This window comes from Columba livia, chromosome 36 (genome assembly GCF_036013475.1).
Source record: "Columba livia isolate bColLiv1 breed racing homer chromosome 36, bColLiv1.pat.W.v2, whole genome shotgun sequence".
Classification (NCBI taxonomy): Eukaryota; Metazoa; Chordata; class Aves; order Columbiformes; family Columbidae; genus Columba; species Columba livia.
The window spans coordinates 195,740-217,535 of NC_088637.1; the positions used below are offsets into that span (position 1 = coordinate 195,740).

Consider the following 21,796-nt stretch of genomic DNA (forward strand, 5'->3'; position numbering starts at 1 on the left):
GGCGCCATGTTGACTGCTGGCACCCCCCAAGTATCGCCATGGCAACCGTCGCCATCTTGCGGCCTGGTTGACTACAACCCCACCAAAATGACCCATTTTCGTGTCGTTTTTACCCCAAATTTCTCTCTCCATGAAGCGCACACGTGACGTAGAGCGGGGGGAGGGGGGAAGAGCATTTACTGGGCGGCACAACGGGGGTTTTGGGGAAAATCGGGGCGTTTTGGGGGCGCGGGAGGGTCTGTCCCCAATTCAACCGCTTTTCACCCCAAATCAGCGGAATTTGGGGCAAAAAAAACCCCAAATTGGGGTAATTTGGGGATAAAAACCCAAACTGGCTCAATTTGAGGAGAAAACGCCCAAAATCGCCGAGTTCCGGGTCCCCCAAAGCGCCTGTTTTGCCACTTCCTGTCCCCTCCCCCGCCACTTCCTGTTCAACTTCCTGTCCCACTTCCTGTCCCATTTCCTTTTCCACTTCCCGTTCCGCTTCCTGTTCCACTTCCTGATCCACTTCCTGATCCACTTCCTGTTCCGCTTCCTGTTCCACTTCCCGTTCCACTTCCTGATCCACTTCCTGATCCACTTCCTGATCCACTTCCTGATCCACTTCCTGTTCCCGTCCTGCCATTTCCGGGTGATTTCCGGGAGGCGGAGGCAGCCATGTTGGCGGCCATGTTGGCGGCCATGTTGCCCAACGGAGTGAGCTGATTGGTCCAGGCGAGGCGCTGGGCAGCCATATTGGTCCGGTCGGCCATATTGGTCTGGGCAGCCATGTTGATCCAGGCGGCCATATTGATCCGAGCGGCCATGTTGATCCAGTCGGCCATATTGATTTGGTCGGCCATATTGGTCCGGGCGGCCATGTTGGTTTGTTCGGCCATGTTGTTCCGGGCGGCCATATTGGTCCGGTCGGCCATATTGGTCTGGGCGGCCATATTGGTCTGGGCGGCCATATTGGTCCGGTCGGCCATATTGGTCCGGTCGGCCATATTGATCCAGTCGGCCATATTAATGCAGTTATCCATATTGGTCCAGTCGGCCATATTGGTCCGGGCGGCCATGTTGGTTTGGTCGGCCATGTTGTTCCGGGCGGCCATGTTGGTTGGGTCAGCCATGTTGGTCCAATCGGCCATATTGGTCCGGGCGGCCATGTTGCTCCGGTCGGCCATATTGCCCCGGGCGGCCATATTGCCCCGGCTCTTCCTGCCGCCGTGGGGGCGGGGCGTGGCGGTCCAAGATGGCGGCGGTGGGCGTGGCGCCATGCGCAGGATGTGGCGGGAAAGGCGCTGGGTGAGGCGCAGCTGGTGCCGCTGCAGCCGCTGCAGGAGCCACAGGCGCCGCAGGAGCAGCCGCAGGGCCGGGGGGGCGGGGCCTGCGGAGAGACAGCCAATGAGAGCGCACGGACGCTAAGTCCGCGTTTTCAGACCCAAAATGCACAGAAATGGGCCCAAAATCGGCGGGTTTGGGCCTAAAAACGGGTGTTTTCTGCCCTGAAATGGACCAAAACGGACCCAAAATCGCCACTTTTGGGCCTAAAATGAGCGTTTCCAGCCCAAAATGGAGGGAAATGGCCCTAAAATTGGCGGTTTAGGGCCAAAAATGAGCGTTTTCAGGCCCAAAAAGGAGAGAAATGGCCCCAAAAAGAGCATTTTCTGATGCAAAATGGGTGTTTTCAGTCCTAGAATGGAGAGAATTGGCCCCAAAAAGGCGGGTTTTGGACCCAAAAATGGGTGTTTTCCACCCCAGAATGGAGAGAAATGGCCCCAAAATTGGCACTTTAGGACCCAAAATGAACGTTTTCCAGCCCAAAATGGGCAGAAATGGCCCCAAAATCAGTAGTTTGGGACCAAAAATGGGCATTTTAGATCAAAAATGAGTGTTTTCCACCCTGGAATGGAGAGAAATGGCCCCAAAATCGGCACTTTTGAGCCCAAAATCAGCGTTTTCCAGCCAGAATTTCACAGCAAAAGCCCCAAAATCGGCCTTTTTGGACCCAAAATGAGCCACATTCCCTCAGGAATGGTCGATATTCCCCAAAATTCAGCGTTATTTCCACAACGTTTAACATTATTCAGCCCAAAACCACCATTATTCATTTCCTGCAAAACCCCCAAAACCGCTTCTTTTCCCCCCAAAATCCGCCTCCCCCCCTTTTCCCGCCAAAACCCCAAAACCCCCGTGTTTTCCCCCAAAATCCCCCCTCAAGCCCCCAAATCGCCGTTTTTTCCCGCCAAAAATCCCCTCCCCCCCCCCCCGCGCTTTTCCCGCCAAAATCCGCCCCCCCCCCCCCGCCCCCCAAACCCCCACCTCTCCGCCCCCAAAATCCCCGCTTTTCGCCCCAAAAAAGCCCCGGCTCGCACCTCCCGCCTCCGCCATGCTGATGACGTCATCAAGGGGCGGGGGGGGGGGCGGCGGGGGAGGTTTTGAGGTGAAACCCTGATTCTTTGGTTCAAACCTCTGCATTTTTGGGGGGAAAATCCTCATTTTGAGGGGGTTTAAAGTCGTTTTTTGGGTGGATTTTCTACTTATTTGTGTTTTTTTGTTTAAATCCTGATTTTTGAGCGAAAAACACGGCTTTTGGACGCTTATTTTCCCTTTTATTTTAATAGTGTTTCCTGCTGCTTTTTAGGGCGGTTTTGGTTCATTTTGGGGCGATTCGGGTCATTTCGGGGGCGTATTTTTAATTTTATACGGTTTTACGCCCCACGACCAATCAGCGCGCGTTGCTAGGCAGATAACGCGGCCCGCTCTCCCAGGCGCGGTCAATCAGGGCGCGTTGCTAGGCAGATTAAGCCCATCCAAAGGGCGGCCAATAAGCGCGCGTTGCTAGGCAGTTTAAGCCCCTCTAAACGGCGGCCAATAAGCGCGCGTTGCTAGGCAGATTAAGCCCCTCCAAAGGGCGGCCAATAAGCGCGCGTTGCTAGGCAGATTAAGACACTGCAAAGCGTGGCCAATCAGGCCGCGTTGCTAGGCAGATTAGGCGCACCCCACGAGCACGGACAGGCAGCGCGCGTTGCTAGGCAGATTACGCCCCCCCGATAAAACGCGGCCAATCAGCGCTCGTTGCTAGGCAGATTCCGCGCCGGCAAAGCGAGAAAGCGCCACTAAACGCCCTTAATTAACCTTTCCAATTAATTAGCGCCCCCCAAGGTGTTAATTAAGGAGAAGGAAAATGCTGAAGGCGCCAAATAGGGGTGCCCCAAGGGACCCAGGAGTTCGGGGGGGACCCAGGAGTGCCCCAAGGGACCCAGGAGTTGAGGAGGGACCCAGGAGTGCCCCAAGGGACCCAGGAGTTCGGGAGGGACCCAAGAGTGCCCCAAGGGACCCAGGAGTTCGGGGGGGACCCAGGAGTGCCCCAAGGGACCCAGGAGTTCGGGGGGCGGACGGGACGGGGGGGGGAACACACAGGGCGGGGCGTTTCTCCGATCACATGACAGCGACCTGGGCCAATCAGGGCCAGCCCCGCCCCCAAGCCCCGCCCATTCCGGTTCCCAGCAGAGCGGCGGCGACACCGACAGGTGGGGGGGGGACGCACGGACGCTCCTGATTGGTCCGTTCCACAGGGACGGGGGGAAAACGCTCCTGATTGGCTGGAATTTGGGGAAGGGGGAGGAGGTGAGGATGTAAACAGGAAGTGGCCCCTCCCCCCCCAGGTCCCCCATGGGTTCTCACGGTAGGGGGAGGGGCCGCCGGGAAGAGGAAGTGACGTCACAGGAAGCGGAGCTGGCGCTGGGATTGGCCGAGCTGCTGCGGAGGTAAAAAAAACCAAAAACCCGGGAAGTTTGGGGCATTTTGGGCGAGTTTTGGGGGTTTTGGAGACCCCGGAATCAGCGCCCCCTGCTGGGCCCGCAGGGACCGACACAACGAGGGGGCGGAGCCAGCCGGAGGGGGCGGGGCCACAGGTAACGCCGAACGCCTGGGTCCACTGGGGCACTCCTGGGTCCCTCCCGAACTCCTGGGTCCCTTGGGGAACTCCTGGGTCCCTCCCGAACTCCTGGGTCCCCTTGGGGCACTCCTGGGTCCCCCCCGAACTCCTGGGTCCCCCCCGGACTCCTGGGTCCCTCCTGAACTCCTGGGTCCATTGGGGAACTCCTGGGTCCGTTGGGGCACTCCTGGGTCCCACCCTAACTCCTGGGTCCCTCGGGGCACTCCTGGGTCCCCCCCGGACTCCTGGGTCCCTCCCGAACTCCTGGGTCCCCTTGGGGCACTCCTGGGTCCCTCCCGAACTCCTGGGTCCCCTCGGGGCACTCCTGGGTCCCACCAAACTCCTGGGTCCCACCCAAACTCCTGGGTCCCCTTGGGGCACTCCTGGGTCCCTCCTGAACTCCTGGGTCCCCTTGGGGCACTCCTGGGTCCCCTCCCCAACTCCTGGGTCCCTTTTGGTGGCGTCATCTCTGACATCACGGCCCCGCCCCCAGCCCCGCCCCCTCTGGCCAATCACGAGCTGCGGCTGCAGCTGGAGCTGGGGCGGGGGAGGGGCCCGGGGGGACCCGCCCCCCAGGAGGAGAATCTGCCCCGAATGCTGACGCAGGTGAGGGGGAGATATGGGGTGATATGGGGTCTATGGGTCAATCTATGGGTCAATCTATGGGTCAATCTATGGGTCTATATGGTCTCTATGGGTCTCTATGGGTCTCTATGGTCTCTATGGTCTCTATGGTCTCTATGGTCTCTGTGGTCTCTATGGTCTCTATGGGTCTCTATGGGTCTCTATGGTCTCTATGGGTCTCTATGGGTCCCCATTGGTCTCTATGGGTCCCCATTGGTCCCCATTGGTCTCTATGGGTCTCTCTAGTCTCTATGGTCTCTATGGGTCTCTCTAGTCTCTATGGTCTCTATGGGTCTCTATGGTCTCTATGGGTCTCTCTAGTCTCTATGGTCTCTATGGGTCTCTCTAGTCTCTATGGTCTCTATGGGTCTCTCTAGTCTCTATGGTCTCTATGGGTCTCTATGGTCTCTATGGGTCTCTCTAGTCTCTATGGTCTCTATGGGTCTCTCTAGTCTCTATGGTCTCTATGGGTCTCTCTAGTCTCTATGGTCTCTATGGGTCTCTATGGTCTCTATGGGTCTCTCTAGTCTCTATGGTCTCTATGGGTCTCTCTAGTCTCTATGGTCTCTATGGGTCTCTCTAGTCTCTATGGTCTCTATGGGTCTCTATGGGTCCCTATGGGTCTCTATGGGTCCCTATGGGTCTCTATGGGTCTCTATGGGTCTCTATGGGTTTCTATGGGTCCCTATGGCTCCCGAACGCCTGGGTCCCCGTTCCAGCGCCAATGGGGCCGTTGCCGCCACAGCAGCTTCTCCCCGGGGGAACAAACCCGCCTGAGCTCCCAGTAAGCACCCCCCCCCCCCTTCCCCCTCCCCATACCGGTCCATACTGGTTTATACTGGTGTCCCCACCCCCCCCGTGTCCCCCCGCCCCAGTTTCCTCCCGAACCGCGTCGCCTTCGCCGACTCGTACCCGCAAAAGGCGTTCTGCGGCGTCTTCGACCCCAATGGCGACGCCTTCGTGTCCGCCTGCCAAGGTGAGGCGCTGAGCGGCGGCTCTCTGAGCCAATAGCAGCGCGGCGCGGCCGCCGCGGGGCCAATAGGAGGGCGGGGAGCGGCCAAACGTCCCGCCCTCCCGCGGCGCGGCGCGAAGCGCTGAGGGAAAGGGAGACTGGCCAATCAGAGCGCGGGGCGGCCCCTGTGTAGCCAATAGGAGCGGGGGAGGGAACGTCCCGCCCTCCCGCGGCGCGAAGCGCTGAGGGAAAGGGAGACTGGCCAATCAGAGCGCGGGGTGGCCCCTGTGTAGCCAATAGGAGCGGGGGGGGGACGTCCAGCCCTCCCGCGGTGCGGGGCGAAACGGTGAGGGACGGGTTGCTCGGCCAATGGGAGCGAGGCGCGGCCACAGCGTAGCCAATAGGAGCATGGGGGGGGGTAAGACAGCCCGCCCGAGGCGCGGCGTGCTGAGCGATGGGTTCCCCGGCCAATGGGAGCGCGGCGCATCGCGGCGCAGCCAATCACAGCCCGCCCGCCTCAGCCGGCGCCGCGGAAAGCCCCGATCGCCCCCAAATTTGCCCTAAATCCCCTCAAATTCACCCAAAAATTAACCCCCCGGACCCCCCAAATCCCGCCGGAATCCCCCCCCGCCACCCCCCGCTGAGGGACAAAGCGCCGGGCCAATGGGAGCGCGGCGGTGAGTTGAGTAGCCAATAGGAACGTGAGGGCGGGCGGTGCTGCCCACTCCCCCCATCAAGCGCGTGGGCGGGCCAACGCGCTGACTGACGGGCGGCGCGGCCAATCAGAACGCGGCGTTCCGCGGGCGCAGCCAATCAGCGCCGCGCTGTTCAAAAAAACCCCCAAAACGCGGCGTTTTCTCCCCAAATTTCGCCCCGCAGACCAAACCCTGCGGCTGTACCGGTGCCGCGGGGGGGGGATGAAGCTGCTGCGGACCTTCGCGGGGCGGGACGTGGGCTGGAGCATCCTGGACGTCGTGTTCAGCCCCGACGGGTCCCGCTGCTTCTATTGCAGTTGGTCCGACTACGGTGAGGGGGCGTGGCCAGCGCTAGGGGGCGTGGCCAGCGCTAGGGGGCGTGGCCAGGGATGGGGGCGTGGCCAGGGATGGGGGGCGTGGCCAGACCCCCCTGGGGTGCTTGGTCCTGAGGGGGGGGGGTGGGGCTAGGGTTTGGGGACGTGGTGAGATGGTAATGAGGCTCCGCCCCCTATGCTTCTGGCCCCGCCCAGTTCATATGATTGACGTCTACGGGGAGGGCGACACCCACACGGCGCTGGATCTGCGGTGGGTCTGGGGGTCAATGGGTCAATGGGTCAATGGGGTCAATGGGATCAATGGGGGTCAATGGGGTCAATGGGTCAATGGGGTCAATGGGATCAATGGGATCAATGGGGGTCAATGGGTCAATGGGGTCAATGGGGGTCAATGGGTCAATGGGGGTCAATGGGGGTCAATGGGATCAATGGGGGTCAATGGGGGTCAATGGGGTCAATGGGGGTCAATGGGGGTCAATGGGGGGCAACGGGAATCAATGGGGGTCAATGGGGAGGAATTGGGGGTCAATGGGGATCAATGGGGGTCAATGTGATCAATGGGAGTCAATGGGGGTCAATGGGGGGGAATTGGGGGTCAATGTGATCAATGGGGATCAATGGGGGTCAATGGGGGTCAATGGGGGGGAATTGGGGGTCAATGTGATCAATGGGGATCAATGGGGGGTTAATGGGAACCAATGGGGCCAATGGGAGGGACTGGGAGGGGCTTTATGTCTGTGGGCGTGTCTCTGTGTTTGTGGGTGTGGCCTCTGTTCCAAGCCCCGCCCCCTTCCCAGGCCCCGCGAGCGCCGCTTCGCCATCTTCTCTTTGGCCGTGGCGCCGGGGGGCGGGGCCGTGCTGGGCGGGGCCAACGACGGCTGCATCTACGGCTACGACCTGGGGGCCATGAGGAGGGTGCTCAAGGTCAGAGGTCACCGTGGGGTCAGTGGGGTGAAGTGGGCGGGACTTGGGGGGGCATTGGGGGTCAATGGGGGGGAATGGGGGTCAATTGGGTCAATGGGACCAATGGGGGTCAATGGGATCAATGGGGTCAATGGGAGGGACTGGGAGAGAGCGGGGTCACTGGGAGGCCATCAGTGGGCGTGGCCACCCAGTGGGCGGGGTTACACCCGACCAATCGTTGGCGCTGCACCCAACGAACGGCGCCCATCGTGGGGTCATGGAAACCCCTTGGTGACCCCCGGTGACCCCCAACCTTTACCCATTGATCCCCATTGATCCGATTGACCCCCATTGACCCCCATTGACCCCCATTGTCCCCATTGACCCCATTGATCCCATTGATCCCCATTGACCCCATTGACCCCCATTGACCCCATTGACCCCATTGATCCCATTGACCCCATTGTCCCCACTGACCCCATTGTCCCCATTGACCCCATTGATCCCATTGACCCCATTGACCCCCATTGTCCCCATTGACCCCATTGACCCCCATTGACCCCACTGACCCCATTGTCCCCACTGACCCCATTGTCCCCATTGATCCCCATTAACCCCATTGACCCCCATTGACTCCCATTGACCCCCATTGATCACATTGACCCCCAATTCCCCCCCATTGACCCCCATTGACCCCCATTGTCCCCATTGACCCCCATTGTCCCCATTGTCCCCATTGACCCCCATTGCCCCCATTGTCCCCATTGCCCCAATTGACCCCATTGTCCCCATTGACCTCATTGACTCCCATTGAGTCCCATTGAGTCCCATTGACCCCCATTGATCCCATTGACCCCATTGTCCCCATTGACCCCCATTGCCCCCATTGTCCCCACTGACCCCACTGTCCCCACCCCCAGGTGTCGGCGCACGAGGACGACGTGAACGCGGTGGCGCTGGAGGGGGGGGCGGGGCAGCTGGTGCTGTCCGGGGGGGACGACGGCGTGTGCCGGGGCTGGGACCGGCGGCTGCTGCAGGAATCGCCCGACGGCGACAAGCGGCCGCGACCCGTGGTGACCCTGGCCGGACACCGCGACGGGATCACCTTCCTGCACCCCCGCGTGAGTGGGTGCGGGCAGCGGGGGCAGCGGGGGCGATGGGGACCGTGGGGGCAATGGGGGCGATGGGGACAATGGGGGCAGCGGGGGCAGCGGGGGCAATGGGGGCAATGGGGGCAATGGGGGGTAATGGGGACAGTGGGGGCGATGGGGGCAATGGGGTCAATGGGAGTCAATGGGATCAATGGGGATCAATGCGGGTCAATGGGGGTCAATGGGGTCAATGGGATCAATGGGGATCAATGCGGGTCAATGGGGGTCAATGGGGTCAATGGGAGTCAATGGGTCAATGGGGGTCAATGTGGACAATGGGGTCAGTGGGGGTCAATGGGGGTCAATGGGGTCAATGGGAGTCAATGGGGGTCAATGGGGGTCAATGGCGTCAATGGGATCAATGGGGTCAATGGGATCAATGGGGTCAATGGGGTCAATGGGGGTCAATGGGGGTCAATGGGACCAATGGGGGTCAATGGGGGTCAATGGGGGTCAATGGGAGTCAATGGGGGTCAATGGGATCAATGGGGATCAATGGGGTCAATGGGATCAATGGGGGTCAATGGGAGTCAATGGGGGTCAATGGGGGTCAATGGGACCAATGGGATCAGTGGGGGTCAATGGGGTCCATGGGGTCAATGGGGGTCAATGGGGTCCATGGGGTCCATGGGGGTCAATGGGTCAATGGGGGTCAATGGGGGTCAATGGGGGTCAATGGGGGTCAATGGGGTCAATGGGGTCCATGGGGGCCAATGTGATCAATGGGGTCAATGGGGTCCATGGGTGGTCCCAGGTCCCAATTGGTCCATCCCGGTCTCCAGGGCGACGGGCGGTACCTTGTGACCAACTCCAAGGACCAATCAGCGAAGCTCTGGGACTTGCGGCTCCCGGCGGGGCCGACCGTCATGGCCGCCGCGCGCCGCGCCGTGGCCAATCAGAGCTGGGATTACCGCTGGCAGCCGGCCCCGCCCACCAGTGAGGGGCGGGGCCTAGACGGGGGGGCGGGGCTTAGGGGGGACTGAAGAAAGGGTGGGAGACACTGAAGGGATCAATGGGGTCAGTGGGGTCAGTGGGGGGTAATGGGGTCAATGGGGGTCAATGGGGATTCAATGGGGGGCAATGGGGAGTCAATAGGGGGCAATGGGAGTCAATGGGGATCAATGGGGATTCAATGGGGGGCAATGGGGAGTCAATAGGGGGCAATGGGAGTCAATGGGGATCAATGGGGATTCAATGGGGGGCAATGGGGAGTCAATAGGGGGCAATGGGGATCAATGGGGATCAATGGGGGTCAATGGGAGTCAATGGGGGTCAATGGGGAGTCAATGGGGGTCAATGGGGATTCAATGGGGGGCAATGGGGAGTCAATAGGGGGCAATGGGGATCAATGGGGGGCAATGGGAGTCAATGGGGATCAATGGGGATTCAATGGGGGGCAATGGGGAGTAAATTGGGGGGCAATGGGGATCAATGGGGGGCAATGGGAATCAATGGGGATCAATGGGGGTCAATGGGAGTCAATGGGGGTCAATGGGGAGTCAATGGGGGTCAATGGGGATTCAATGGGGGGCAATGGGGATTCAATGGGGGGCAATGGGGGTCAATGGGGGGCAATGGGGATCAATGGGGATTCAATGGGGGGCAATGGGGAGTCAATAGGGGGCAATGGGAGTCAATGGGGATCAATGGGGATTCAATGGGGGGCAATGGGGAGTAAATTGGGGGTCAATGGGGGGCAATGGGGATCAATGGGGGGAAATGGGAATCAATGGGGATCAATGGGGGTCAAGGGGAGTCAATGGGGATTAATGGGGATTCAATAGGGGGCAATGGGGGTCAATGGGGTTCATTGGGAATCAATGGGGGGCAATGGGGGGTCAATGGGAGTCAATGGGGATCAATGGGAATCAATGGGGGTCAATGGGAGTCAATGGGGTCAATAGGAGTCAATGGGGGTCAATGGGAGTCAATGGGGGTCAATGGGAGTCAATAGGGGTCAATGGCGGGTCAATGGGGGTCAATGGGGATCAATGGGAGTCAATGGGGTCAATGGGGGTCAATGGGGGTCAATGGGAGTCAATGGGTCTCAATGGGGGTCAATGGGGTCAATTTGGGCCAATGGGGGGAGTCCTGCTCTCCCATAGGCCCCCGTTTCTCCCTTCCAGCCAATCCGGCGCCGTTGCCGGGCGACCGCTCGCTGATGACCTTCCGGGGTCACGTGGTGCTGCACACGCTGCTGCGTGCCCGCCTGGCCCCGCCCCCCGGCCCCGCCGGCGGCCAATACCTGAGCGCCGCCTGCGCCACGGGCGCCGTGATTGGTCAGAATGGGAATGGGGGGCGGGGCTTGCGCAGGGGGCGTGAAGTGAATGGGGGGATCTGTGGGGCACTTATGGGGCGCTATGGGGCACTTGGGGGTCACTATGGGGCACTTATGGGGTCTATGGGGCACTTGGGGGTCACTATGGGGCAATTATGGGGCACTTATGGGGTTCTATGGGGCACTTGGGGGGTTCTATGGGGCACTTGGGGGGCTCTGTGGGGCACTTGGTCACTATGGGGCACTTATGGGGCTCAATGGGGCACTTATGGGGCTTTATAGGGCACTTGGGGGTCACTATGGGGCCCTATGGGGCACTTATGGGGCGCTATGGGGTGCTTGGGGGGTCACTATGGGGCACTTATGGGGCTCTATGGGGCACTTGGGGGTCACTATGGGGCCCTATGGGGCACTTATGGGGCTCTATGGGGCACTTGGGGGTCACTATGGGGCACTTATGGGGCTCTATGGGGCACTTGGGGGTCACTATGGGGCACTATGGGGCACTTATGGGGCTCTATGGGGCACTTGGGGGTCACTACGGGGCCCTATGGGGCACTTATGGGGCGCTATGGGGTGCTTGGGGGTCACTATGGGGCACTTATAAGGCTCTATGGGGCACTTATGGGGCTCTATGGGGCACTTGGGGGTCACTATGGGGCCCTATGGGGCACTTATGGGGCGCTATGGGGTGCTTGGGGGTCACTATGGGGCACTTATGGGGCTCTATGGGCACTTGGGGGTCACAGTGGGTCGTCCAATCCCGTTGCAGTGTACGACGTGCTGACGGGGCGGGTCGTGCGGCGATTGGCCAATCACAGCGCCTGCGTGCGTGACGTCAGCTGGCACCCGCGCGGGGATTGGCTGGCCAGCGCCTCGGTGGGCGGGGCTTCCGGGGGCGGGGGCGGGGGGGATTTATGGGGCACTGGGTGGGTTTATGGGGCACTTATGGGGCTCTATGGGGCACACATGGGGCTCTATAGGGGTCGCTATGGGGCACCTATGGGCCTTGATGGGGCACTTATGGGGCACTTGGGGGTCACTTATGGGGCACTTATGGGCATCAATGGGGCACTTATGGGGCTGTATAGGGCACTTATGGGGCACAGGGTGGATTTAGGGGGCACTTATGGGGCTCTATGGGGCACTTGGGGGTCACTATGGGGCACTTGGGGGTGCTATGGGGCACTGTGTGGGCTCTATGGGGCACTTATGGGGCTCTATGGGGCACTTGGGGGTCGCTATGGGGCACTGTGTGGGCTCTATGGGGCACTTATGGGGATCTATGGGGCACTTGGGGGTCGCTATGGGGCACTGTGTGGGCTCTATGGGGCACTGTGTGGGCTCTATGGGGCACTTGGGGGTCGCTATGGGGCACTGTGTGGGCTCTATGGGGCACTGTGTGGGCTCTATGGGGCACTTATGGGGCTGTATAGGGCACTTATGGGGCACAGGGTGGATTTATGGGGCACCTATGGGGCTCTATGGGGCACTTGGGGGTCGCTATGGGGCACTTGGGGGTCGCTATGGGGCACTGTGTGGGCTCTATGGGGCACTTATGGGTCACGGGGGGGATGTGGGTGTCCGCGGTGTCACTTATGGGGCCACCCCACATCTCCCCACAGTGGGACGGCTCCATCCGCCTCTGGGACTACGGGGACCCGGCCTGACGTGTGGGGCTGCCCCACAAGTGTGGGGCTGGGAGGGGGGAGGGGGGGGGGTTTGGGACCCACACTTGTGGGGCTGGGCTGTGACCCACATGTCGGAGCTGCAATAAAGGGCTGCGACCCATAAGTGAGTTGTGCTGACCCATAGCGCCCCATAGCGCCCCATAGAGACCCATAGTGCCCCATAGCGCCCCATAGAGACCCATAGGGACCCATAGCGCCCCATAGAGACCCATAGGGACCCATAGAGACCCATAGAGACCCATAGCGACCCATAGAGACCCATAGAGACCCATAGAGACCCATAGGGACCCATAGCGCCCCATAGCGCCCCATAGTGCCCCATAGCGCCCCATAGAGACCCATAGAGACCCATAGGGACCCATAAGTTTATTGAGTGGGCGTGGCCTCAATCCCTCCACGTGACCTCGACCTCGTCCGTCCGATACCTGATTGGACAAGGGGGCGGAGCTTTCGCCATCACGTGACTCTCAAGCCCCGCCCACGCGGCCCAATCCCCGCCCCCTTTACCTCTGCGTGATCCCTGATTGGTCGATGGGCGTCGTTTGCCCCGCCCTCAGCATCTCCCACCCGGCCTGCGCGATCATGGCCCCGTTGTCCTGGCAGTACCTGCAAGCCACGCCCCCTTTCAGCAAGCCACGCCCACAGGTCACGCCCCCGCCCCCCCCAAGGCCACGCCCACCTGTCGTCTATGGGGCAAAGCTCCGCCCCCCGCGCCGCACACATGGTCCGCAGCATCTCCTGGAGCCTATGGTTGCCTGGAGGGGGCGTGGTTACGTCAGGGGGGCGTGGTGACGTCGGGGGGAGTGGTGACGTCAAGCCACGCCCCCTCCCGGTTAAGCCACACCTATTGGTTTTTAAGATGCTGGCCCTTTAAGATCCCCCCCCCCCATTGATTCATAATGTGGGTCTAATCCACGCCCACTTCCGCCGGACACACGATGCCACGCCCACCCGTCTCAAGCCACGCCCTCACACCCGCAGGCCACACCCTAATTCCCAAGCCACGCCCCCTCCATTCACCCCCATTCAAACCCCATTTAAACCCATTGTAATCGGGTCCCCCTTGGCCACGCCCCCATGCTCTGGCCACGCCCCTGCACTCACATGCCGCGCCCATAACACCCAAGCCACGCCCCCTCCATTCAACCCCATTCAAACCCCATTATAAGCGGGTCCCCTTTGGCCACGCCCCTCTGGCTCTGACCACGCCCCATCGGCCAGGCCACGCCCCCACTCACAGGCCACGCCCCCCACCAGCAGCAGGTGCCGCGTCCCCGTCAGCGCCAGCGCCCGCTCGGTCACCTCGGCCAGCATGGCGAACGCCGTCTCCTAATTAGTTAATTAGCGCTAATTAACCCCCCGACCCCTCATTAACCCCCCCATAGCTCCTTCATTAACCCCCCAGCACCCTTAATTAAACCCAGACCCCCTTAATTAATCCCAAAATCCCCTGAATTAACCCAAACATCCCCTGAATTAACCCCCCCGAACTCCTGGGTCCCTCCCCGGACGCCTGGGTCCCTTGGGGCACTCCTGGGTCCCTCCCCGGACGCCTGGGTCCCTTGGGGCACTCCTGGGTCCCCCCGTGTCTCAGTTTCCCCCTTCCCCCCCAATCCCGAACTCCTGGGTCCCCCCGCGGACGCCTGGGTCCCTTGGGGCACTCCTGGGTCCCCCCCCGGACGCCTGGGTCCCTTGGGGCACTCCTGGGTCCCCGTTACCTGCAGCGAGAAGCAAAGATCCTCACGTGTCGCCTCCCCCGACGCCAACAGCCCCGGGGTCACCGCCTAGAGGGGGGAGGGGCCCGGACGCCTGGGTCCTCTCCCGGACGCCTGGGTCCCCCCGAGAACTCCTGGGTCCCTCCCTGAAGTCTTAGTTCTATTGGGGCACTCCTGGGTTCCTCCCGAACTCCTGGGTCCCTTGGGGCACTCCTGGGTCCCTCCAGAACTCCTGGGTCCCTTGGGGCACTCCTGGGTCCCTCCAGAACTCCTGGGTCCCTTGGGGCACTCTTGGGTCCCCTCCCAGAACTCCTGGGTCCCCTGGGGCACTCCTGGGTCCCTCCTGATCTCCTGGGTCCCTTGGGGCACTCCTGGGTCCCTTGGGGCACTCCTGGGTCCCTCCCGAACTCCTGGGTCCCTCCTCAACAATTAGTTCCCTTGGGGCACTCCTGGGTCCCTCCCGAACTCCTGGGTCCCTCCTCAACAATTAGTTCCCTTGGGGCACTCCTGGGTCCCTCCTGATCTCCTGGGTCCCTTGGGGCACTCCTGGGTCCCCCCAAAACTCTTAGTTCCATTGGGGCACTCCTGGGTCCCTCCCGAACTCCTGGGTCCCTTGGGGCACTCCTGGGTCCCCTGGGGCACTCCTGGGTCCCCGCGCTCCGTCCGTACCTGCAGGTGCGACAGCAGCCCCGAGAAGGACACGTCCATGCCCTTCACCCCATAGGGCAGGTCCAGCAGCCGGCGCCCCCTATTGGCCAGGAGGACAAGCCCCGCCCCCCCAACAATTTTGGGTCAAAACCCCGCGATTTTGGGTCAAGACCCCGCGATTTCGGCTCATTTCGGGCCCCACCTCCGCGCCAGCTGCTCGATGTTGTACCCGGGGCTGGGGGCGTTGGAGAGCTGCGACAAACGGGGGGGGGAGGGGTTACGGAGGGACCCAGGCGTCCGGGAGGGACCCAGGCGTCCGGGAGGGACCCAGGCGTGCCCCACCTGCAGGATGCGGGCGAAGCGGTCCAGGCAGTTCCCCAGCGCCAGGTCCAGCGTCTCCCCCAGGATCCGGTAGCGCCGGCGCGAGAAGGCGATGACCTGGGGGCGTATCGCGACATATCGCGATATATCGCGACGTATCGCGGCCATATCGCGAGGTTTTGGGGCATATCGCGAGGTTTTGGGGTGTATTGCAGTCATATCGCGACATATCGCCACCATATCACGAGGTTCTGGGGCGTATCGTGACATATCGTGGCCATACCGTGAGGTTTTGGGGCATATCGCGGCCATATCGCGACGTATTGCGACATATTGCAGCGATATCGTGTGACATCCCGCCCGGCGGCGCCGTTCCCGCCGCGATATGGCCACGATATATCGCGATATGACGCGATACGGCCGTCGTATGTCACAATAGGGCCGTAACGTGTCTCCATATGGCCACGATATATCACGATATGACGCGATACGGCCGTTGTATATCACAATAGGGACATAACGTGTCTCCGTAGGGTCACGATATATCACAACACGACCACGATATGAGCCCAATATATCGCAATACGGCCACGATATGTCCTAATCTGACCCCACAAACTCACGATATATTGTGATATGGTCTCTATACGTCACGATATGGCCACTGTATGTCCCAATATGGCCCGGTATGACCCCAATATATCACAATATGATCCCTATACGTCACAATATACCCACTGTGTGTCCCAATAGCACCCTGACATATCGCGATATGACCCTTATATGTCCCAATGTGACCCGATATGACCCCAATGTGCCCATGATATATCGCGATATGACCCGTATACATCCCAATATGACCACGATACGCCCCAATGCGACCTGATACGACCCCGATATATCGCGATGTGACTCCGATATATCGCGATATGACCCCTATAAGTCACAACGTACCCACTGTACGTCCCAATACGACCCCGATATATCGCGATATGACTCAGACATATCACGATATGACCCCCATAAGTCACAACGTACCCACTGTACGTCCCAATGTGACCCCGATATATCGCGATATGACTCTGATATATCGCGATATGACCCCCATAAGTCACAACGTACCCACTGTATGTCCCAATACGACCCTGATATATCGCGATATGACTCCGATATATCGCGATATGACCCCCATAAGTCACAACGTACCCACTGTATGTCCCAATACGACCCCGATATATCGCGATATGACTCAGACATATCGCGATATGACCCCCATAAGCCACAACGTACCCACTGTACGTCCCAATACGACCCCGATATATCGCGATATGGCCCCTATACGCCACGATACATCCCGATACGCCCCCGACGTATCGCGATACGCCGCGCTATGTCGCGATAGACGCACCTGGGTGTTCCCGCCGCTGACGTAGAGCACCAGGGGGTCGGGGGCGGGGCCGAGCAGGCGGCCCATCTCGATGTGCCCCACGCAGTGGTTGACGGCCACCAGGGGGCGCTGCCACAGCTGGGCCAGCGTGCGGGCCACCGCGGCCACCACCGCAAGCCCCGCCCCCATGCCCGGGCCTGGGGGGAGAGGGCTTCAGGCTCCGCCCACCGGCCAGGAGGCTCCGCCCACCAAGCCTGGAGAAGCTCCGGAGGCTCCGCCACGGGTTAGGACCCGCCCACAATTCCCTGAGGCTCCGCCCACCAGGCTCAGAGTGGTCCCCGAGGCTCCACCCCCTTCGAGGCCGCACCCACAAACCCCCGAGGCTCCACCCACCAACCCCTGAGGCTCCACCCACCAATCCCGGAGGCTCCACCCCCTCTGAGTCTCCACCCACCAACCCCTGAGGCTCCACCCCCCCTGAGTCTCCACCCACCAACCCCTGAGGCTCCACCCCCTCTAAGTCTCCACCCACCAATCCCTGAGGCTCCGCCCCTCCAAGGCTCCGCCCACCAACCCCTGAGGCTCCACCCACCAATCCCCGAGGCACCACCCACCAACCCCTGAAGCACCACCCTCTCTGAGGCTCCACCCCCTCTATGTCTCCACCCACCAACCCCTGAGTCTCCACCCACCAATCCCTGAGGCTCCACCCCCTCTAAGTTTCCACCCACTAGCCCCTGAAGCTCCGCCCCCTCTGAGTCTCCACCCTCCATCCCTGAGGCTCCGCCCCTCCAAGGCCCCGCCCCTCCAAGGCTCCACCCCCACCCCCTGAGGCTCCGCCCCTCCAAGGCTCCACCCACCAAACCCTGAGGCTCTACCCACCAACCCCTGAAGCTCCACCCTCTCTGAGGCTCCACCCCCTCTATGTCTCCACCCACCAATCCCTGAGGCTCCACCCCCTGTAAGTTTCCACCCACTAACCCCTGAAGCTCCGCCCCCTCTGAGTCTCCACCCTCCACCCCTGAGGCTCCACCCCTCCAAGGCCCCGCCCCTCCAAGGCTCCACCCACAACCCCTGAGGCTCCACCCCCTCCGAGGCTCCACCCCCGCCCCCCGAGGCCCCGCCCCGTGCCCCCTGCGTGACCCCTGGTGAAGGCGATGGCGTCCAGGTCCTGGGGGCGTGTCCGGGCGTGGCCGAGGGCGTCGCCCACGAGAGCCAATAGCGCGCGGCGATGGTGGCGCCCGGCGGGGCCCGGGGCGAACCCTGCGGAACCGGCCCAAACCGGGTCAAAACCGGCCCAAAACGGGCCAAAACCGGCCCAAAACGGGCCAAAGTGAGCCCAAAATGAGCCAAAACGGGCCAAAATGAGCCCAAAATGACCCAAAACCGGCCCGATTCGCCCCAAAATGAGCCCAAAGTGACCCAAACCAGGCCAAAACCGGCCCAAAATGAGCCCAAAATGAGCCAAACCGGGTCAAAACGGGCCAAAGTGACCCAAAGTGACCCAAAATGACCCAAACCGGGAAAAAATGACCCAAACCGGGCCAAAACCGGCCCGAAACGGGTCAAAACCGGCCCAAAATGAGCCAAAGTGACCCAAACCGGCCCAAACCGGCCAAAACCGGCCCAAAACGGGCCAAAGTGACCCAAAGTGACCCAAAATGAGCCCAAAGTGACCCAAAATGAGCCAAACCGGGCCAAAACCGGCCCGATTTGCCCCAAAATGACCCAAAATGAGCCAAAACCGGCCCGATTCGGCCCAAAGTGACCCAAAGTGACCCAAAGTGACCCAAAATGAGCCCAAAGTGACCCAAAATGAGCCCAAAGTGACCCAAACCGACCCAAAATGAGCCAAAACGGGCCAAAACTGGCCCGATTCGCCCCAAAACGAGCCAAAATGACCCAAAATGACCCAAAATGAGCCCAAATGAGCCCAAAATGAGCCAAAACCGGCCTGATTCGCCCCAAAGTGACCCAAAGTGACTGAAAAAGAGCCAAAATGAGCCAAACTGACCCAAAGTGACCCAAAATGAGCCCAAAATGAGCCAAAACGGGCCAAAATGAGCCAAAATGACCCAAAATGAGCCAAAATGAGCCAAAACCGGCCCGATTCGCCCCAAAATGACCCAAAGTGACCCAAACTGACCCAAAATGAGCCCAAATGAGCCCAAAACACCCAAATTGACCCAAAAAGGGGTGAGGAAAAAATGGAGAAAAATGGAGGAAAAATGGACCAAAAATGGGGAAAAAATGACCAAAACCGGACAAAAAATTGACAAAAAATAGACGAAAAAATCGACAAAAACTGCTGAAAAATGGACAAAAACGGACAAAAAACTGACACAAAATGGACAAAAATGTTTAAAACATCCACTAAAATTGACCAAAAATCGACAGAAATTGACCAAAACGACGCATTTTTCCCCCATTTTCAGCCCCAAACGCCAAACCGCCGCTTTTCCCCCATTTTGACCCATTTTCCCCCGTTTTTCCCCCATTTTCCGCCCGTTTTCCCGCCATTCCCCCCCCCCACGCCGTGACGTCACTCACCGTGGCCCGGCGGCGTGACGTAAGTGGCGCGCGCGTTGCTGAGGATGACGCCATCGCGCACCACCCCCGCCCCCACCTTATTGGCCGAGCCCTCCAGCCCCAGCACGGTCGGCATGACGTCACGATGACGTCAAAAAAAACCCCCAAAAACACCCAAAACCACCCAAATCCGCCGCTTTCCAGCGCGCGGCGCCACTCCAATCCCACCCCCCCCTTTGAGGCGCGGCGTGATGGCGTCACTTCCTCCCGCCGCACCGCCTCCACTTCCGGCCACGCCTCTTCCCCCCGCCCTTTCCGCCTCTTTCATTCGGGGCGAGGAGCCGGCGGCGCGCGCCGCTCCTGATTGGTCCCGCGGCGGCGAACCGGGCGGGCGCTGATTGGCTGCTTGGCGGTGAGCGGCGGGAACCGGGCGGCGCGGGGGGGGACACGTGGGGCGGCGGGCGCTGATTGGTTGTTGGGGGGCACCTGGGGGGGGGGTTGGAGAAGCGGCGGGAGGAACACGTGGTGCGGTAAAAGGGGGGGGGGGGGGGGGAGAGCGGCGGGCGCTGATTGGCTCCGGTGGACGCGGCGCTGGGCGCTGATTGGTTGCGTGCGCAGGGGGCGGGGCTGCGGCGATGCCGAAGCGGAGTCGGAAGGAGGCGGCGGAGGGAGAGGAGGAGGGTGAGTGCGGTGTGGAACCACGTGACCACAAAGCCCCGCCCACCCCCCATTGACCCCCATTGATCCCCATTGACCCCATTGATCCCATTGACGCCATTGACCCCCATTGACCCCATTGATCCCATTGACCCCCATTGATCCCCATTGACCCCCATTGATCCCATTGACCCCATTGACCCCATTGATCCCATTCATCCCATTGGCCCCATTGACTCGACTCCCATTGGTCCCCCAGGTTCCCGCCCGGCCAAGGGGGGGCGTGGCCAGGCCGAGGGGGTGGAGCCGGAGCTGCTGTACGAGGACCCGCCCCTCCGCGAGGTCACGCCCGGAGGTCAAAGGTGGAATTTCAAGGTCACGTCCTGGAACGTGGACGGGCTGAGGGCCTGGGTGCGCAAGGGGGCGCTGCAGGTAGGGACCCAGGAGTGCCCCAGGGACCCAGGAGTGCCCCAAGGGAACCAAATATGAGGGACCCAGGAGCTCGGGAGGGACCCAGGAGTGCCCCGAGGGACCCAGGAGTGCCCCAAGGGAACCAAATAGGGGACCCAGGAGTGCCCCAGGGACCCAGGAGTGCCCCGGGGACCCAGGAGTGCCCCAAGGGAACCAAATATGAGGGACCCAGGAGCTCGGGAGGGACCCAGGAGTGCCCCGAGGGACCCAGGAGTGCCCCAAGGGAACCAAATAGGGGACCCAGGAGTGCCCCAGGGACCCAGGAGTGCCCCAAGGGAACCAAATAGGGGACCCAGGAGTGCCCCAGGGACCCAGGAGTGCCCCAAGGGACCCGGGAGTGCCCCAAGGGAACCAAATAGGGGACCCAGGAGTGCCCCGGGGACCCAGGAGTGCCCCAAGGGACCCAGGAGTGCCCCAAGGGAACCAAATAGGGGACCCAGGTGTGCCCCGGGGACCCAGGAGTGCCCCAAGGGAACCAAATAGGGGACCCAGGAGTGCCCCAGGGACCCAGGAGTGCCCCAAGGGACCCAAATAGGGGACCCAGGAGTGCCCCGGGGACCCAGGAGTGCCCCAAGGGACCCGGGAGTGCCCCAAGGGAACCAAATAGGGGACCCAGGAGTGCCCCAGGGACTCAGGAGTTTGGGAGGGACCCAGGAGTGCCCCAGGGGACCCAGGAGTGCCCCAATGGACCTAAGGTTGTGGGGAGGGACCCAGGAGTTTGGAAGGGACCCAGGAGTGCCCCAATAGACCTAAGGCTGTGGGGAGGGAGCCAGGAGTTTGGGAGGGACCCAGGAGTGCCCCAAGGGACCCAGGAGTGCCCCAATGGACCTAAGGTTGTGGGGAGGGACCCAGGAGTGCCCCAGGGACCCAGGAGTTCGGGAGGGACCCAGGAGTGCCCCAATAGACCTAAGGCTGCAGGGAGGAACCCAGGAGTGCCCACTGGACCTGGGAGTTTGGGAGGGACCCAGGAGTGCCCCGAGGGACCCAGGAGTGCCCCAGGGATCCAGGAGTTTGGGAGGGACCCAGGAGTTCGGGAGGGACCCAGGAATGCCCCGAGGGACCCAGGAGTGCCCCGAGGGACCCCGGAGTGCCCCAGGGGCCCCAGGCGCGCGGGTGACGCCCCTCCCCCGCAGTGGGTGCAGGAGGACGCCGCGGACGTGCTGCTGCTGCAGGAGACCAAGTGCGGGGCGGCGCAGGTGCCCCCCGAGGTGCGGGCGCTGCCGCAGTTCCCGCAGCAGTTCTGGGCCAGCGCGGGCCGGGCCGGCTACAGCGGCGTGGGGCTGCTGGCCCGGGAGAGGCCGCTGCACGTCAGCTACGGCATCGGTGAGAGCACAGCCCGTGACCCCGTGACCTATTGACCCACTGACCCATTGACCCATTGACCCCATTGACCCCATTGACCCATTGACCCCATTGACCCCATTAACCCATTGACCCCCATTGACCCCCATTGACCCCGTTGACCCCGATGACCCCATTGACCCCATTGACCCATTGACCCATTGACTCCCATTGAC

At 61.4% G+C, this 21,796-nt stretch overlaps 4 protein-coding genes across 4 annotated transcripts; 2 read left to right on the forward strand and 2 right to left on the reverse strand.

Annotated features, from left to right (window-relative positions):
• Positions 1-157: 157 nt before the first annotated feature.
• Positions 158-4,127, reverse strand: LOC110356575 (uncharacterized). The gene is made up of 3 exons (XM_065044322.1): positions 3,670-4,127; positions 2,358-3,587; positions 158-1,369 (listed from the first exon to the last, which is right to left on the reverse strand). The coding sequence occupies exons 2-3, from the start codon at positions 2,479-2,481 to the stop codon at positions 432-434; spliced, it is 1,062 nt and encodes a 353-aa protein (XP_064900394.1). The 5' UTR covers positions 2,482-3,587; positions 3,670-4,127; the 3' UTR covers positions 158-431.
• On the forward strand, positions 3,411-12,640 carry DCAF11 (DDB1 and CUL4 associated factor 11). Its single transcript, XM_065044321.1, has 14 exons — positions 3,411-3,515; positions 3,651-3,752; positions 3,850-3,899; positions 4,416-4,528; positions 5,266-5,330; positions 5,422-5,522; positions 6,378-6,524; positions 6,724-6,778; positions 7,326-7,452; positions 8,352-8,552; positions 9,365-9,518; positions 10,709-10,861; positions 11,633-11,739; positions 12,486-12,640. The coding sequence occupies exons 2-14, from the start codon at positions 3,658-3,660 to the stop codon at positions 12,528-12,530; spliced, it is 1,413 nt and encodes a 470-aa protein (XP_064900393.1). The 5' UTR covers positions 3,411-3,515; positions 3,651-3,657; the 3' UTR covers positions 12,531-12,640.
• Positions 12,641-12,902: 262 nt separating this feature from the next.
• On the reverse strand, positions 12,903-19,410 carry OSGEP (O-sialoglycoprotein endopeptidase). Its single transcript, XM_065044323.1, has 11 exons — positions 19,173-19,410; positions 17,766-17,885; positions 16,644-16,819; positions 15,257-15,352; positions 15,117-15,166; positions 14,936-15,014; positions 14,270-14,335; positions 13,790-13,880; positions 13,231-13,306; positions 13,059-13,157; positions 12,903-12,976 (listed from the first exon to the last, which is right to left on the reverse strand). Exons 1-11 carry the CDS (start codon positions 19,285-19,287, stop codon positions 12,937-12,939), a joined length of 1,008 nt encoding a protein of 335 aa, XP_064900395.1. The 5' UTR covers positions 19,288-19,410; the 3' UTR covers positions 12,903-12,936.
• Positions 19,411-19,415: 5 nt separating this feature from the next.
• Positions 19,416-21,668, forward strand: APEX1 (apurinic/apyrimidinic endodeoxyribonuclease 1). The gene is made up of 4 exons (XM_065044325.1): positions 19,416-19,563; positions 19,770-19,832; positions 20,068-20,240; positions 21,413-21,668. The coding sequence occupies exons 2-4, from the start codon at positions 19,787-19,789 to the stop codon at positions 21,635-21,637; spliced, it is 444 nt and encodes a 147-aa protein (XP_064900397.1). The 5' UTR covers positions 19,416-19,563; positions 19,770-19,786; the 3' UTR covers positions 21,638-21,668.
• The last annotated feature ends 128 nt before the right edge of the window (positions 21,669-21,796 follow it).